This window comes from Oryzias melastigma, linkage group LG6 (assembly GCF_002922805.2).
Source record: "Oryzias melastigma strain HK-1 linkage group LG6, ASM292280v2, whole genome shotgun sequence".
Lineage (NCBI taxonomy): Eukaryota > Metazoa > Chordata > Actinopteri > Beloniformes > Adrianichthyidae > Oryzias > Oryzias melastigma.
Genome location: NC_050517.1, coordinates 6,720,154 through 6,738,549, shown reverse-complemented (window position 1 = coordinate 6,738,549; position 18,396 = coordinate 6,720,154). Strand labels below are relative to the sequence as shown.

The 18,396-nt window shown below is 41.3% G+C and overlaps 2 protein-coding genes across 9 annotated transcripts in view; one reads left to right on the top strand and one right to left on the bottom strand.

Annotated features, from left to right (window-relative positions):
• Nucleotides 1-12,295, top strand: part of LOC112139209 (suppressor of tumorigenicity 7 protein homolog) — a 43,707-nt gene extending 31,412 nt beyond the window's left edge. For 5 of the 8 annotated variants that reach the window (XM_036212219.1, XM_024261931.2, XM_036212220.1 and 2 more), the window contains 12 exons: nt 1,888-1,942; nt 2,595-2,710; nt 2,785-2,860; nt 5,643-5,797; nt 5,871-5,968; nt 6,078-6,207; nt 7,548-7,620; nt 8,414-8,516; nt 10,354-10,504; nt 10,583-10,675; nt 10,809-10,951; nt 11,876-12,295. In XM_036212219.1, the coding sequence (XP_036068112.1) occupies nt 1,888-1,942; nt 2,595-2,710; nt 2,785-2,860; nt 5,643-5,797; nt 5,871-5,968; nt 6,078-6,207; nt 7,548-7,620; nt 8,414-8,516; nt 10,354-10,504; nt 10,583-10,675; nt 10,809-10,951; nt 11,876-11,971 (1,289 nt within the window). In that variant the 3' untranslated portion in view covers nt 11,972-12,295. The remainder of the gene's footprint in view (nt 1-1,887; nt 1,943-2,594; nt 2,711-2,784; nt 2,861-5,642; nt 5,798-5,870; nt 5,969-6,077; nt 6,208-7,547; nt 7,621-8,413; nt 8,517-10,353; nt 10,505-10,582; nt 10,676-10,808; nt 10,952-11,875) is intronic. The other 3 variants (XM_024261939.2, XM_024261938.2, XM_024261932.2) reach the window with 3 other exon arrangements.
• A 1,563-nt stretch (nt 12,296-13,858) lies between these two features.
• Nucleotides 13,859-18,396, bottom strand: part of wnt2 (wingless-type MMTV integration site family member 2) — a 28,236-nt gene continuing 23,698 nt past the window's right edge. The window contains exon 5 of the mRNA XM_024261951.2: nt 13,859-14,253. Within this exon, the coding sequence (XP_024117719.1) occupies nt 14,048-14,253 (206 nt within the window). The 3' untranslated portion in view covers nt 13,859-14,047. The remainder of the gene's footprint in view (nt 14,254-18,396) is intronic.

Below are 18,396 nucleotides of genomic sequence, written 5' to 3'. Positions count from 1 at the left end.
GTTACTTCTGTTGAGAACTACATAGTTATACATAAACTGTGTTTCTTTTAACTATAAAATTACGCAAATTGGATTTGCAATAATACATTTTACTATTGGAAACACCAAAATTGCTTTATTTAACACTGAGATACTTCTGGGCAGTTTTGTTTATAAATACCGAATATTAGCTTTCCAGGTCAGTTTTTCTTAAATTATAACCTCAAGAAATATATTTGAATAAATTCTTTCAAGTTTCACCCCATTAATGTGAGTGTCAATGTTTACATTTTTACCATTATAAATAACAAACTTTTTACACCAAGTTTATCTACACCAAACCACATCTTCAGTTTTTCCATCTCTGTCATAACAACTTCTATGAGTTGCACCAGATCATCTCCATCACAAAAACATTACGTCATCAGCAAATAAAACTAATTGCACTATACTGGAAACTTAAAGTAATTATTGGATTTACATAATAAATAATATTGTTCCCAAAACCGATCCCTGAGGGACACCACAAACAATGTCCAAACATTGGGAACAAGCACTTCCAACCTTCTGTTTCCTGTTGCTTAAATAGCTTCTAATCCAGTCTAACACTATCCCCTAATGTCATATCCTTCCAATGTATTTAATATGCATCAAAAGCTGTTTTTAGATCGATAAATATTCCAATTACATGTTTTTCGTTACTTAAACAATTCTTCTCATCCATCGCTGTTGTTTTCAGTGATTTATTGCATGAGTTGGTTTGTGTTTATTTGCCTTGTACGGATTTAACCCTTTAACTAACTGCTTAACTAAATGGTGGTGCAAATTTTAAAAAACATATTTAAAAAAATATTGATTGTGTGTATTGCTCCCCACGGTACGGAGGCCCTAAAAGGACATTTAAGAGAGAAAAAGTAATGTTTTTTTTTTTTTTTTCCCAAACATTGAAGTAAAAATAAATATTTTTTCTGGTTAGTAACTGGTGCATACCAGATAGTAACCAGAAAAAACTTTTTTTTACTTCAATTTTTAGAAAACAAACTCCTTTCTTCGGTTACTATCTGGTGTGCACCCGTTACTAACCAGAACATTTTTATTTAAAAAAAATTCAGGTTAAAAAAAATGTCTGGATAGTAACTGGTGCGCACCAGGTAGTTACTTTTACAGAACCCCTGAGTATTTTTAGAAAGAAAAATACGTGAATACATTTGCCTTCAATTTTTTAAGCTTCGATGTCCATTTAGGGGAAATAAGCAGCAGGGAAAAAAAAAACGTAAGATTTTTTTCTTTTTTTTGATAGTTAAAGGGTTCATGGAAATGACATAATTGCAAAATTGTGTTTTGTCGACATTTCTAGAATTTGAATAAAGTTTTGCATATATGATTAATAGAAACACAGCTATTGACAATGGCACAGCAGCGAGCCGGAGCATGGCGTGCATGAGACATGAGAGCGATGTAAGACGTTCCAGCTGAGTTCTAATAAAACTTTCAGGTAAACAGCTGGGCCTCTGTTTGATATATTTAAGAACACAACAATAGTTGGATTGAAAATAAGACTGATGCGATAGTTTGACACCCTATAAATGAAAGCTGTAGATGTTGGACGTTTTATTTTGGCAACAATAGAAATGGTTCCATACAGTTGAATTACAACTTGTAGGTTCTGTGAGGCTCCTGGAGAACACAACAATCATTCAACCACTTCTAAATGTTATGTCACTTCATCAAAGCCATGGATTTTAAATCACTTTATTGTACATTTTTTGACATAAAACAGCTTTTCTGTCAATGTTCACTCCTAAGCTGCTTCTTTGTTCAGGGTGAGTCTTTTCCAGAACCAAACCAGCTGAGAGTTGACTCTGTCCTCTGATCACCTGACCTGTGCTTCCTGTGTCTCTGCTGCAGAATGTAAAGTTTGGAGAAATCCGCTGAATCTGTTTCGTGGAGCAGAATATAATCGGTGAGTAACCACACCTTTCATTCGTAGGACGGCCTCAACTTTAGGTTTCCGTGAGTTTATTCCATCGACTGTATATGAGAACTGGACTGAGTGTGACATCACCCATAGAAAACAGTTGGCTTTGATTTCAACCAAATGAATTCAATTTAGTTACTATTTTTTGCGATACGGTCGCCGCCATGTTAGAACCAGATGGCGTCAAAAATCACTGATTGGTTCTATCGGTCTGAGTCGACGTTTCTATGGCAACCACTCTGGACAATCAGGAGGGAGCTTGTTGTAAAGCCACACCCCTACCACTTGAAAACAGGCTTTGGAGACAAACATTTGACAAAAACTTTTGCTGAGGCAGCTGATCAGTTTACAACCTGAAAAACTTGAACTACAGAAAAAATAGTATTAAGAAAATAAAAAAGATGTAAAAATATATCAGATCAAGAATGATTATTCTGACCAATAGAATGGAACAGCTGTTTATATTAAATATAGAAGTCTATGGGATTTTGGCTTCTTGGAACCAGTGGATACTTCCTTTTTGGAAAGCCAGGGGGCGGGGTCACTCAGTCCAGCTCTCTATGTACAGTCAATGATTTAATCCATAGACATTCTTGGTTCCTAGACTTCATGTTTCCTTCCACTTCCTTCCATCCAGGTATACGTGGGTGACCGGTAGAGAGCCGCTAACGTACTACGACATGAACTTATCAGCACAAGACCACCAGACCTTCTTCACCTGCGACTCAGACCACCTTCGGCCTGCAGATGCTAGTAAGGAGACGCGTGTAACCTCTGACATCCCAGAGTTTGTGGCTGCTGTTGAAGCTGTACTTGTGTCGTTGCAGTCATGCAGAAGGCGTGGAGGGAAAGGAACCCGCAGGCTCGCATCTCTGCAGCACATGAAGCTCTGGAGCTGGAAGAGTGAGTCTGATGCTCTTCACCGGTCGGCTTCTCGTCACTTTATAGACCCACTGTGATGAAAACTGTGTTTTTAACATGTTGTTGTGGAATTTTCCTGATGATGGAGGAAATTAAATTAAAATGGGATTTTGTAGTATTTTTGAGTAAAAAAAAGCTCAATTCTGGAGGTGTTTTGTAGTGAAAGTCCTCTGCCACCTGATTTCTTCTTTAAACTTTGAGCCTCTGTGTGTGAGGTCGGCTTGAGCAGAGAGAAGGAATCTCTGTAAACCAGGCAGGATGGTGAAGGAACTGTCGGTTCTCTGAGGGTACAGACCGTGCAGGCCAGCAGGATGTGGCGTGAGAGCAGATCAGATCACAGCAGCTTTTCTGCTCAGGGTTTGGCGTCAGAAGTGTCCTCACCACAGACCGCCTTCCCCTCTGAGCGTCTGCAGAGGCGTCCTTTGATTGTTATCACGCCTCCAGCTCTCTGATAACATCTTCAAAGTGTTTGCAGATTCTGGCTGTTTGATGTGGAGATGTTGTTTATGCCACGTTTGACTTTTTTTAAAACGCAACATGATTTTACCATCATTTCCATTTAATGCCGTCAATGCCTTGAAGAGTTGACCTGCTTGAGAAACGGTTAGATGACCTGACTTCATTCTTACTGTCTGACAATGAAGAATATCTCTGAGGAAGATTACATTCAAAATACTGCTCACTCCAGCGGTCCCCCACCCGACTCCATGGGAGGGTTGGTCCTGGGCCACAGAGGGAAAAAAAACACGACCTACATTTTGACCGTTTATTTTAAAATCTGAGGGAGAGAAAAAAAGGGGACTAGGATTGAACCTTGAGGGACACCGCACAACAAGGGGGTTGAGGAGGACATTTGGTCCCCAAGACTGACACAGAAAGCTCACTCATACAGATAAGATGGACAGAAAAGAGCAAACTTTTGACTTTAAAATAAAAGAAATCTGAAATGAATTGACAAAAACCTGGAGTCTCAACTCCAAATATGGATTTATAACTACAGTTGTTTCCACACACAGTGATAATATTGCAAAATATGAATCCACCGGCTATCTACTGTTACCAGGATGTTGCTAATAAAGTTGTTCATTATTATATTAAGAAAACACCAGTTTTAGTGATTTTTTTTTCTTTTTTAATTATCCATTGCACCTTAAAAGTCAGTTGGCGTGTGATTTGTTTATTTGGTATGGGTTGAGGGAAAACCTATGCCAGATTTTAAGGGTTTACATCAGGGGTCTCCAAACTTTTTCCTGTGAGGGTCACATTACCGTTTTCTTCTCTGATGTGGGGCCGGGGTCAGTGTAAGTGTAACAGTCACAGCCTGAACACGAACATATACGGGTTTCCAGAAAGCCACACAGCCAAATTTAATTTGTGTAATCTTCATAGGGAAAATAATACTAAAACATTTTAAAATCTAGATATAGCATTACTTGCTAAAATGCTAGTGTGAATACTATGAGCAGAATTTGGCTGCCAAAGACGCTGGTGCTAATACCTGAAAATGCTGAAGTTGATAGCTGAAAACGCTGAAGCTAAATTAGCCAAAACAGTTAGCATGTAACCAAAATATAAGCTAATTGAGCTAAATGCCAAATTAGCTTAAAAAACTGAAAACAATCCTAAATTAGCCGAAACAGCTAGCATGTTGCTAAAATATGAGCTAAACTCCAAAATAGCCTAAAAAAGAGAAAAAAAATCCTAAATTAGCCAAAACAGCTAGCATGTCGCTGAAATATAAGCTAAATGCCAAAATTGGCCAAAAAAAAGTAAAATGTCTAATTCAGAAAAAACAGCTAGCATCAGGCTAAAATTTTAGATAAGCTCCAAGTTAGCCTAAAAAACTGAAAAAAATCCTAAATTAGCCATAACAGCTAGCATGCAGCTAAAATATTAGCTAAACCCAAAAATAGCCTAGAAATCCTTTGTAACTGCCAAAACAGTGGAAAAAGCTAACATTAAAAGAGCTGAATAGTTTAATAGCTGAAAGAGCTGAAGAGCTATGGACGTCCAAAAAATGTACGTAAGAAAACTAATAATAATAAAGAAACAAAGAAAAAGTGAATCCCTATTAAACCATTGAATATTCTCTCCTCTCCATCATAGTTCAGACTTCAGAAGGGTGGAAGAAAAAGTCCTGTTCTATGTGGTTCTCAATCAGCGTTCCTGATAGTGTGTGGAGGGCCAGGCCAAAAGTGGAGGCGGGCCTGATCCGGCCCGTGGGCCGTAGTTTGGGGACCCCTGGTTTACACATGAAATCAAAGGAAAAAATAAAGTTGAAAGCAGCTGCAGATATGTAACAGAGGATAACAATGAACTTTACCCTCAAAAGTTAGCAGAAACTGAGAGTTTAAAAAATAAATAAAAAGGACGTCCACCTCAGCCTCACACAGGCTGGTCTGTGGGCTGAAAAATGTTGGGGGACTCTGTACTGGAGCTTTACTCCACTAGAGTGCCCCATATGACATTTTTATTAAATCTGAGTTTGTGACAGATTTCTATGGGGCTCAGTGGACTTATTTCAGAGAATTCAAAAAGAGGAAAACGCAGGTCTGACTCATCCAAACACTTGTGTGGCAGCAGGTCCTGCTGAGTGGATCTGCTCTGCTGGAACCTGTTCCTCTGATCTCAAATCCAAACTGGACTTTCTGACATCTGTCCTCAAATTACAGACCTACTTTTGCCTCTGAGATTTCATGCTGTTCACAGAAGCCTCCTCAAACAGAGTAAAGACAACGCCCCGTTTCCGTCTCCTGTTCTGCAGCTGTGCAACAGCGTACATCCTTCTGGCGGAGGAAGAGGCCACCACCATCATGGAGGCTGAGCGGCTGTTTAAACAGGCGCTGAAAGCGGGTGAAGGCTGCTACCGGCGCAGCCAGCAGCTGCAGCACCACGGCACACAGTATGAAGCCCAGCACAGTGAGTGAATGACCCCCCCCCCCTCCCCGGGCCCTGGACGCCGCCCCATGTTTAGATGTCGTTTCTTTACCAGGAAGAGACACCAATGTGTTGGTGTACATAAAAAGAAGACTGGCCATGTGCTCCAGAAAACTTGGCCGGACACGAGAAGCAGTAAAAATGATGAGAGATGTAAGTAGAGGACAGAGAACGCCATCTTTGATTCAACGTTCTCCTGCAGTCAGAGAACGACATTCATTTCTCTGTGTTTCCTCCTGCCTGGTTTTACATGTAACAACAGTTGTGTGTTTTCCAGTTAATGAAGGAGTTCCCTCTCCTTAGTATGTTCAACATCCATGAGAACCTGCTGGAGTCGCTGCTGGAGCTCCAGAACTACGCCGACGTCCAGGCTGTTCTGGCAAAGTATGACGGTGAGGAGCTCTGATGAATGATGGATGAATGAGAGCGGAATGTTCTAGACCGTCACCATGTCAGGAGCAACAACTCCGATAAACCTTCAACTGTTTGGGTGAACAACAAAAGTGATTCTGACGTTAAAAAAGCAGCTTGGTACCGATAGGAATGAATGGTTTATTGGTGTAGGGCCCAAAAAATGTAACATGTCCAAATCTTTTTGCTATTCTTACATAAACTTAATTATTTTCAGCTTCAAATGTTCTGTTTTTAGGTTTCAAAACTCAAAATTACAGCACCCACTGTTTTGCATCAGTGATTTGTCAGAGTTTTTACGCCGGATGCCCTTCCTGACACAACCCTGTACTTGAGGGGCACAGGGACCCAGTTAGGCAGCAGCGTCAAGGGTCTTGCCTAAGGACCCAATCTGGGTGGGGATCAGTGGACAACCCTGGGAATCGAACTCAGGGCTCCTGAGTGCCAGCCCTTCACCTAGCCCACTGAGCCACCCACAACCGAAACGGAATTATTTTGGAAACTTTACAAATATCATTTATGAACAAAATTAAAAGAAGGGGACCTAATACAGATCCCTGTGGAACTCCGATAGTAACCTTTTGATAGTTGGAGTTTACTCCATTTAACTTTAAAGCCACTGGAATGGGAGGCCCCTAATCCCATATATAGATCATTTAGACAACAGTAAATCATGATTAATTGTGTTAAATGCTTTTTTAAATCAATGAACACTCCAACTGTATATTGTTTATTTATCACAGTTGTAATCTTTTCGGTTAGCTCAATTAGAGCTGTAGATCTTTGTGACCTAAATCCATTTTGTTTTTCACTAATTAGTTCATTTTTTTTCTAAAATACATTTTAGTTTAAAAGCAAACCATGTTTCAAGGATTTTAGAAAATTGTGAGAGTGCTGATATTGGTCTATAATTATGAAATAGATGTTAATCACCGATATACTACACAGTCCTAACGTAAGGTTATTGGCTTCTTCGAGGGGTGTTTTGATTTAGTGCTTTACTAACGTGGAAACGTCTCCAGTAAATGTTCTCCATCTACTTTTAATGTCCTCTCTAACTGTTCCGTCAACCAGAGAAGCTCCACTAGAACAAGTTTCCAGGAACTTGTGTTCTAATGCTACAAACTAGTCTTTCCTTCAGGAGAGGTCTTATTTATGTATCCAGGAGGTCAAATGTTCACCAGACTTCCTGAAATGACAGAAAACCTTTACTTTAGTCAGACTTTGAAACAGTAAATCTTTGAAATCTGAGCTTGTCTTCACTGTCACTGCTGTGGGCCCCTAACCTGCTGCTCACCTGTCCTTCTCGTCTCCTCCACAGATATCAGCTTACCTAAATCTGCAACAATATGTTACACAGCAGCTTTACTCAAAGCCCGGGCGGTGTCAGACAAGTGAGTTTCAGCCTCCTGCTGCTGTTTTATGTTTGGTCCTCACTGATGCCAGGAACACGAGCATCTTCTTTAGTTCTTTGGTTCCTGTTTGAGTCAATGTTGTCAAATCCTTTTCCCTCTGGAATGGGTTAGACCTTTGAGTTCTGGGATCAATCCGTCTGCAGCTAGAACCCTAAAGGTCGCAGACAGAGCTGCGCCTGCCACTTTTTTTTTTGATTTATCCGTTGTGCCTTAAAACGAGACTGAAGTTGGAGTCTGATTTTTTTAATCTTCTACTTTAGTTATGGGTTCAAGGAAAATGTATGTAACAGTTTAATGGTTCCTACATGAGATCTAGAGTAGAAATACAGTTTAAAGCAGATAAAGGTATTTTACAGAGGATGAAGGTAAACTTTAAACAAAGTGGAGGCAAATTAAAAAATGGACATCCACTTCATACTGGTCTGTGGAAATGTTGTTTTAAAGCAGTCCGTGGCCTAAAAAACATCTGGGACTACTGCAAGGACTCTTTGGACGTCGGCTGCTTTTGCACTAATCCTCAGTTGTGTTCTCGTACCTGAAGCAGCTTCAGGAATCTGAGATGCTTTCATCTTTGGTTGTAGGCGGAGCTTAACATTGTCCCTGGCGTCACACAGGCTCCCAATGCAGTCAAATACTTTAATACGATAAATGCATGTTTAATAGAAATGAGAAGCATCTGAGGTTTTAGTTTAGGTGCATGAATCCCCTCCCCCGCAGAGATGAGAGCAGATTCTCCTGTTCTGATCCCTCTGGGTTTTCTGTGTTCGATAAGGTTCTCACCAGAAGCGGCGTCCAGAAGGGGTTTGAGCACAGCAGAGATGAACGCAGTTGAAGCCATCCACAGGGCGGTGGAGTTCAACCCGCACGTTCCCAAAGTGAGTTTCTGCAGGACTTTGAGCAAACCCGATGGACCGGCACCAGGACAAACAAACTCTGGAGCTCTGCTCCTCCTACAGACCATTGACTCTATATGACTCAATCCCACAGGGGCCAAAATCCAAAACACACCTTAGGTCGTGGGCCGAACAGGAAAAACATTAACTGAAGTCACTAAAACTACATTTTTAAAACTTTAAAACTGTAACTTTTTACCATTACTATGAATAAAAACAGGCAGGAATATTAAACTTAAATCTTAAATAACTTTCAATATTTTACTCTTCATAAAAATATATTTTGTCAAAATTATACAAGTTAGAAACGAGTGCAAGATAACATCGGGCCATCAATAACAGTAGAGTAAAATGATTTGGAGGGCTGGATATGATTACCCTGAGGGCCGGATCCGGCCCCTGGGCCTTAGCTTATATGGTATATGACAGGGCTCAGTAACCTTAAACAGCTAAAGAGCTGTTTGGGCTCGTCTTCTACTGATCCAAACCTAGGAGCCGTATAATCTTACTTTAAATTTTAAGAAATTTTGATTTACGTTCATGACCTTTTTTTTAGTAATAAATATGAATTATGTCTATTTTTTGGCACGAACAAAAGTAAAAATGTATAAAATGAACCTAGTATCTCTCAAATAACTTATTTTCAAAATAAAAGCTGCTCTGTTCCAAACAGGATCATCTCAGTGCAGCTCTGAGCAGCTAGTAACAATGTTGTGCAGCATAAGATAATCTGTGCTTTTAACTCATAAAAGATCAAACTTTTTACCAAAGTTTTCCATATAAAATCTGTGCATTCTGGAGGTAGAGTTGATCAAACAAGACGTCTTCAGGTCAACAGGATGTAAAAACCTACATAGTTTATCATCTATGTGAACCTCAGACATCAATTTATAAATATAACTACGGTAATCTAAAATAAATACATGATAATTAGGTAATTCTTACCTTTAAAAAATGCTATTTTATTTTTCTTTCATTTATATTTGTTCTTTTTCCCCTTCTTTGCCCTCAGCAGTCTGGGTTTTGTTATTTTAGTTTGGGTTTGATCTTGGTAGTCTTAGTTTGTGGGCTTTGTTTGTTTGTTTTCTTTAGGTAGTTTTGGTTAGGGGGAGCTGCTGACTGTGACAGTGGACATGTCTGAGTCAGCAGTCTCAATGATTTATTTTATGTTTGGCCAAGAAGCCACAATGGAGATAAAAGAGACACACGTGGATCTGGAGCTGCAGATCACAGACTGCTGGTATATGAGAACTGGACTGAGTGACTGAGCTTAGTGTACTTCCACCTCCAACCAAATGAAGTCCGTTCAGTCACCATTTTTCACATTTTGGACGCCGCCGTGACTCTGTATACAGTGGTTGAAGCACGTTGGTCTGAGTCGAGGTTTCTATGGGAACCACTCTCACCAATTTCAAGTGAGCTTGTTGGAAGTCCGCGTCCCTCTGTTAAACATTATGAACACTTGACGTACCTGCTTTTATTGAGGCATCTGATTGGTCAGTTTATAAATTAAATATAAAAAAATGAGGAGATTATCAAAAGGTGTTAAAACATGTATCAGATCAAGAATGTTTATTCTTAAAAGCTGTTCATTTCTCTATAGAAGTCTATGGGATTTTGGCTTCTTGGAGCCAGCAGGTACTCCGTTTGGAATGAGTTAGTCCAGTTCTCCATATACAGTCGGCGGTAGACAGATGTTGGTGTAGCGTTGAACCCTCAGCTGCAGAGGAAACCAGAACAGATGTTCTGTGGGACGGTCTCAGCATGATGAGGATGTTTGGAGCCCGCTCTTCATCGTTTGTTCTCCGCTCCTCCTCAGTACCTGCTGGAGATGAAGAGCTTGATTCTTCCTCCAGAACACATCCTGAAAAGAGGCGACAGCGAAGCCATCGCCTATGCCTTCTTCCACCTGCAGCACTGGAAAAGGGTGGAGGGGGCACTCAACCTGCTCCACTGCACCTGGGAGGGCAGTAAGTAGCCTTTAGCACACGCTAGTGCCACACTCCCACAGCATGACGCAACAACACGGCTTGTGTTTGTGTGCTCAGCTTTCAGGATGATTCCATATCCTCTGGAGAAGGGTCACCTGTTCTACCCCTACCCCATCTGCACTGAGACCGCAGACAGAGAGCTGTTACCCAGTAAGAGACACCACAGCACACACCTGAGCAGCCGGCGGGCCTCACGGAGGCTCCCGTCGGACAGCACACCTCCACAGTGTAGATGTGTGGTGAAGTAACGTTCCACTGTCTGTATGCCTGTGCCGCGTGGAAGCAGTGTTTCATGAGGTGTCGGTGTACCCCAAGAAGGAGCTGCCCTTCTTCATCCTCTTCACCGCCGGCCTCTGCTCCTTCACCGCCATGCTGGCTCTGCTCACACACCAGTTCCCTGAGCTGATGGGAGTGTTCGCTAAAGCTGTGAGTACTCTCCCGCACACGGACACGGCTTTGGACTCTTCTGCATGGACTTTCTGCTCTCATGATCTTCTCTTTGCTCCGTTTCCCACTCTGATCGTCTAAAATAATTATTATAGACAAAATGTAAATAACCTTTGTCGTTTTCTAGGACATATTTTCCTGCAGAGAGGCAGGAGTTCATTAGAAATTCACTTCTGAGTTGTGGGCGGGTACATTGACATAGAGCAGCCCCGCCCCCCTTCCCTTCCCTGATAGTTCAGAGCAGTGAGCTTTTGGTCCGTATTTTTACATCACAAATATGATGTTTTTCTAAAGACAAATTTTATCTGCACCTGATTAACAACAATTTGAATAAACAGATACTAAGAAAAGCTATTTTAAGCTTAATTTTCTTTATAGCTGTACATCAGAACATGTTAAAAACTCCATTTTCATCAGTGGGTCTTAAATGATCTTTTTAGTTGCGTCTGTTGGCCCCTGGAGGGCGCCGGTCTTCAGTTTTTGTCAGTTTTTATCTCAACTCTGAAGAAAAGATTTTCAGACCTTTGATGTGTCTGTATTGATTGTACAAAAAAAACAACACAACTCAACAAAAACAAATGTGTTTCTGCAAAAGTTACCAGATTTTCCTTCATTGCTCTGCAGCAGCAAAGCCTGAATATCAAAGAATTTTAGATGAAACGATCCAAATCCAGAAGAAGATTTGACTCAACTCTGGAATGAACATTCTTTCAGCTCTAGCTGTGATGCTGACGGGGGGTCAGGTGGATTTGGGGTAGCGATCTTCATGTTTTCAGACCCCCCTCAGAAGGTTCCAGCCTCTGTGCTGCTGCCGGCTCAGACATCAGCTGGTTCCTGTGGACCTGCTGTGGCGATGTGGGCGGAGACGGTTCCTTTCTGATGCCTCTCTCTTTGTCCCTGCAGTTCCTCAGCACGCTCTTCGCTCCTCTGAACTTTATCATGGAGAAAGTGGAGAGCATCCTGCCGTCCAGCCTTTGGCACCAACTCACTCGCATCTGACCCCAGATCAGACTCTGATCCTGGACCAGCACCCAAAGCAGACCTCCACATGGACTCAGTCAGCTGGAGCGGTTCCCCAGAGCCCGTTCTGAACCGGACGGACACGCCTTTGTGCCAAGAACACGGAGTCCAGCTGACGGGAGGAGACGCTCTCACACAGAACTGCTTCAGACTTTATTTGATATGTTTGCATTTTGGGGTTTTCGATCTGTTCCAGCTGTTCTTTTGTTGTACAAAACAAGTGATCAATTGCCATAAATAAAAACCGGAAAAAGAGAAAAAAATGAAAGCAAAACAAAAACAATAAAGGACTTTTTTTGTGTATTGTTGCAAGTCGGCTTCTTCCCGCTTTCATTCCTGTGACGTTCAGAGAGAACATTCCCCACATTCTAACTGAAGACTTCAGCTTCAACCAATGACTGTATATGAGAACTGGACCGAGTCACCGCATCCATTAGTCTCGGCTCAAATCAAAGTCAATTATTTCATCATTGTTTTGACCACACGGACGTCAATAAGCAGCGATTGGGCCGAGTCATAGTTTCTATGGCGACCACTCACCAATCAAGACTGAGCTTTTTAGAAGGCCACGCCCCTACCACTGACAGCAAGCTTGGTAGAGTCAGACGTTTAAAATGTTTGACCGGACACCAAAAACCTTTAGTGAGGCTTCTGATTGGTCAGTTTATAACTTTGAAAAAAATGTATCAGATCAAAAATGGTTATTCTGACGATAAAATGAATAACAGCTGTTTATTTCTCTATAGAAGAATATGGGATTTTGGATTCTATAAACCAGCAGGTACTTCCTGTTTGAAACGCCAGGGGGGAGTGGCTACTCAGTCCAGTTTTCATATATACAGTCAATGGCCTCTGCACTAAACGGAGAGGGAACCAAAGAGCATCACATGCAGAAATACTGACTCAGATTTAAAGTAAAGCTGTTCAGGATTTCGTTCTCATTTGCACAGTTTGTGAAGCTGAAATGCATTCTGGTAAAGGTCAAAGGTCTCTGCTGTCCCGTTGAGTCCCAGCTTCTCCTGCTGGTGCAGATGGACGGATTCCTTTCTTCTAAGTGTCCAGTTCAGCAGCTCGTCACGTTCTGGACTCCTCCACGGACAGAACTGCATTTGGAGTCTGTAGCAGCACACGCTGGGTCGGTTTCTCGGAAAAAATGTCTCAAATCTCTAGAAAACTACTGGATGGCTGTTTTGCTGAGTCATCTTTAGGTATGGGAGCTGATGGGTCTGTGCAAGAAGGCGGGGCGGTCCGTGAGATGTTGGAGCCACAGGTTTATTGATCCATGAGTGGAGCAGCATTACAGCGGTGCATGTGGGGAGAGCAGGGCGTCCTGGGGGGGCCACAGCCGGTGAACAGGTTCACTACTGAAGGCTGAGCACAACATGCTGAGGCTGAAGGTGCTGCTTCCACAGTCTGCACTCTTCTAGAGCACTCTCAGGTGAAGGGGCGGAGCTTTTCTCAACATCATTCATGCTGTTTGAAGGAGTTCCACCCCAAACCTTCACTTGGTATTTCTAGGACTACAGCTGCCACGATTAGTCGACGAATTTTATATGATATGGAGTCAGAGTGAAGGTGAAAGTTGTAATGGCATTATGCTTTTTTGAACTATTTTGACATTTAAGATTTTTCAGGCAATTTTGGAGTTTAGCTAATATTTCAGCTACATGCTAGATATTTTGGCTAACTTAGGCTTTTTTCAAAAGTTTTTTAGACTAATTTGGCATTTAACTAATATTTTATCTGGTTATCAGCTTCAGTGATATCAGCACTAGCATCTTCAGCAGTCAAATTCAGCTTACAGCATTATCACAGGTAATGCTATATATCTAGTTTTTAATTAGTTTAAAGCTAATGATGGTTAAGATGTGTGCTTTACATCCAGTTTGCACATGACCCGATTAGTCGACTATTCGGTAAAAATAATCTGAGAATAGTCGACTATTAAAATAATCGTTTGAAGCAGAACTATCTAGGACCAAGTGAAGATTTCTTGAAGGAGTGCTCCTGTCGCTCAGCAGGAGGAGCGGTGAGGGCATCGCGGCGGCAGTCGGGTCATGTCTGGCTCTTGCAGGTGTGCACGTCTACCTGCTGGTGGCAGTCGCGGCAGTGGACGGCGCAGCACCAGTGGAACTTGCACTCGCACTTAGTGGTGCGGCTGACGCGAGCCGTGTCGTAGCCTCTGCCGCAGCACATGACCTCGCAGCCGTCCATGCCGCGGGACATCCGGTCGCAGAGCCGCCCAGCTGTCCCCGCCGACCCTGCAGAGCAGCACAGTGTCAGTTCAGCTCCACGGCGAATCAAGAGTTCAAACATCTCACAACTTCTGCAGCCTCCAGGAGACGGACCCAACCTGCAGAGGGCTTCACACCTCTGGAGCAAAAACACACCTAAGAGGCAGGGCTTCAGTGAAAAAGTTTCACAGCAGCCAATAGGAGGAGAGAGCTGCAGGACTAGAGGAGCTGCTGGAAGATGAGTAAGATGATGAAGGAGAGATGACAGATGGATGAGAGGAGCCGTCAGCTCCCTCAGCTTCACTTCATCAGCTGCTCATTTTCTAGCAGACATCAATCAGAGTGTGTGCGCACACACACACACACTCAGCTGAAGGTTGTCTGTAACAGTATAAACTATGTCAGATATGAAGAGACATCAGCAGTCTTTGCAGCTTCATGGAGAAGCTGATTATTTGTTAGATTACTTAGAAAATTGTTCTGTTTTTTATGTGTTAAATTAGAACACTTTGGACCTGATGTTTGGTTTTTGATTGTTCAAGATTAAAAAAAAACCCTGGTGGTGTAAAACTAAAGGTTGGACATCTGGTATACGAAAACTTCCTAAAGCCACTTTTTTAATTGTATTTTGAACTTTTACTAAACCACAAAATCCCAGATTTAAATGAAAATAAATCAAACTGAGGCTTTTCACACCAATTATTTGGTTAGATCAACAAAAGATTAATTACAGGTGATAATTACAGTTGTGGATAAGTTTACATAACCTGGAAGAAGTTATGAATTTGGTGCTGTTTTTCATAGAACATGATAACACAAAAGCTGCTTTTCAACTTAAAGTTAGTGGTCGGATTAAGTTGTTTGTTGTTAAACAGACTTTTTCCATTACGTTGATCGCGTTAACGATTCAAAAGTTACAGAACGTAAAGGTTTTATGTTCAAGCGTCACCGACGACGCCTCAGGTGTTTAAGGGTTAAAGCGACATTTCTCAAATTCAAACCTCAAGGGTTAGTAAATCTACTGAGTCTAAAATCAAAGCTTAGGCCCCGCCCATTTCACTCACTGCATCATAAAAGAGAGATTTTTCAAACAGCAATTTTATCATCTGCTCCTGTTTCACCACAATTCAAATCAAGACATAGATAAGTCAAAATGCTACAAGAACAAACTACACTAAAGAAAACTACAAAGAAAATGACACTAGTGATTTAAATCAGTTTTTTTTTTTTTTTGAGTCGGAAATCTTTTATTTTGAAATTCAACCGGATTCTCTCTATTAGATTGAGCGCTAAAAACAGTCCAGCGGCGTGGAACATGAGAAAAGTTGCATTTTGAACCACTCTTTCCAAATGGATGGGATTAGTGCAGCAAAGGAGGAACAGACGGAATAACAGGTGATTCCCACACATCCTACCTGTTTGTATAGAGATGCGACTTTTACAAACAAATCTAATCTTTTGAACGGTCAAAGAAATATTCAAACAAAATCATCCGTTCAGATGCTCATTTTAGAGAAGTTATGAACACGATTCATGCAAATACTTGGCTGCGGGGCGGAGGTGGGGAGTGGAGGAGAAAAGGAGAGTTGCGCGGTGCGTGCAAGTAAGCGCGCCTGGAGGAGGGGGGCTCATTCTTAGTCATGAGTTTAAGTTCTTCTGTTTTGTCATTTATTTTTGCTTTGGTTCTGGAACCTCTGGCTGCTCATATTCGTTTAAGGCCCGGTCCCACAGGATTTGACGGCCATATCACGGATAAAAAAGTTTGAAAATCCGTCACATGCCCTTAGACGCGCTAACTTTATGCATGTTTGTGGAAGAGCAGTGATACAGACACCGGAGTCCACTCCACTGCCAGAGCACTGCTTAATCTCATGTAATGCTGTAAGCAGTGGTACAAACGCAGACTGCCCGGGGAAACAGCCGTGCTACATCTGTGCACGAACGCAACATTTTGGCGTCCAAGCGCGTGTGCCGGCGTTCGCTCCACAGTGGTGCCGCTGTACCAGACGCAGTCAAAATTTTTGTGCAGTTCAAAAATTATTTACGTGTGTAACGGCGGCCAAATTTGGCACCATGAATGCGCGTCGATCCCGCGGCCACATCTCGGCCGTTGCACTACCAGTCCACTGCTAACAGCGTCTGGACCACGGGAATGACATTTTTTCCGTGCTCCAGCCGTGATATGGCCCCTAAAGCCAGTGGGACCGACTCTTAAAGTCCAGAAATGTTCCCAATCACTCATGAGAGTATCCAACATAAATTTTCCGCATATGCTGAGGATGTGGTCCTAGTTATATCTAAACCAAAGAAATCTATCAATCCACTATTACAGCTAATAAATAGATATGGCCAATTTTGGGGTTATAAAATTAACTGGAGGAAGAGTAAACTAATGCCTCTCTCTGATGGAATAGACTTGGAATATTTACCTAATTTACCATTCAAAACTGCCTTAAATAAATTCGACTGTCTGGGTATCACAGTTACACGCAAACCGTCTCAGCTTTAAAACTCAATTGGGATAAAAAAAAAGTTTTCTTAGAAGATAACATTGTCTTTTGGAACACTTTGCCCATGTCAATGGTAGGCCGTATTATTGCAATTAAAAAGATTACACTCCCGAAGGTTTTGATATATATTTCAATCAATTCCAGTCGGAGTTCCTCAAACACATTTTAAAAAGCTAGACTCTATTATATCTTCTTTTATCTGGGAAGGAAAAATCTCTAGAATCACCAAAAAGTATCTTTCTAAGGAAAGGGCTGGTGGGGGGGTTAGGCCTCTCACAATTCAATTTCTACTACACGGCCATTCACCTAAATATTTTCTCATTTTGGCGTAGATGCATCCTAGGTGCTGACTTGGGTAAAGAGCCTTTGTGGTTACTGATGGAACATCGGTCCTGTAAACACACGTCTCTTCCTGCTCTGCTGAATAGTCCAACTAAAATAAAAAATACGCCGTACAACAAAAATCAAATTTTTGAAAATTCATTGAAAAGTTGGACTCAGATTTTGAATATAACAAAAGCTCCAAAAATGTATTTGGACGCCCCACTGTGTAATAATTGTGCGTTCAAACCTGGTTTGGAAGATTTAAGACATGACAAGAAAAGGGAATTTTGTCTCTTAAAGATCTTTATGTCTCTGGTTATCTGGTATCTTTTCAACAGCTGAAAGAGAAGCATTACATCCCAAATTCCCATTTCTTTAGATATTTACAGCTACGTCATTTTCTCAAGGTTAATGTTTCTTCATATGATTCTGCTCCCCAGCACTTGGCTCTGGATTACTTTATGTCTGTTCATCCACATGCCAATGGAGCCATCTCTAAAATTATAAATTTATCTTGGGTTTATGTAGTCCTTCATCAGATACTTTCAGAATTCAGCGGCAGGATGAGTCTGGGGTGGAGTTGACGGAGGATGAGTGGCAGGTTTGCATAAAAAATATTCATAGTAGTTCAATAAACGACAAACTTGCTTTTATTCAATTTGAGGTTCTGCATAGACTTCATTTAAGCAGAAGAAGATTTATAAGGATAAATCAGACTTATGTGCCAAATGTTTGGAGGATCCAGTGATCTACTCTATCACATCTATTTTTCAATGTCAGAAATTAACAACTTTTTGGAACTCTGTTTTTGATTTTCTCTCACATGCCATGGATAGGAACTGCAATATTTGGAATCATGGAACCTGGTTGGGTATGTTCAAAGAACAAGTTATTTTACTCTGTACTCCACTGGCAAGAAGGGTCATGTTGATGTGCTGGAAGTCTGACAAACCTTCATTTGAAATGTGGCTGAAAGAATTTTGTAAAGTGCTTCATTTAGATCAGACACACGCTTATAAGACAAGAAGATGCATACATTACTCTACAGGACAAACTTCAGTGAATGATGCTCTGGACTGTATTTTATTGCCTGAATTATTTTATTGTGTACCAACATGCTGTTGTTTGTTTTATTTTCCTGTTAGACTGTGAAAACCAATAAAAATATTACAAAATAATACACTGCTCACAAAAATTAAAGGAACACTTTTTTATTGGATCTGGCATGAATTGAATTAAACATGTCTCATAATTTTCTGGTTGGTTAATCAGCTGAGGGCCTCATTAATCAATTTCAGCTGTATTGGTGTTCATGAATTAACAACAGGTGCACTTC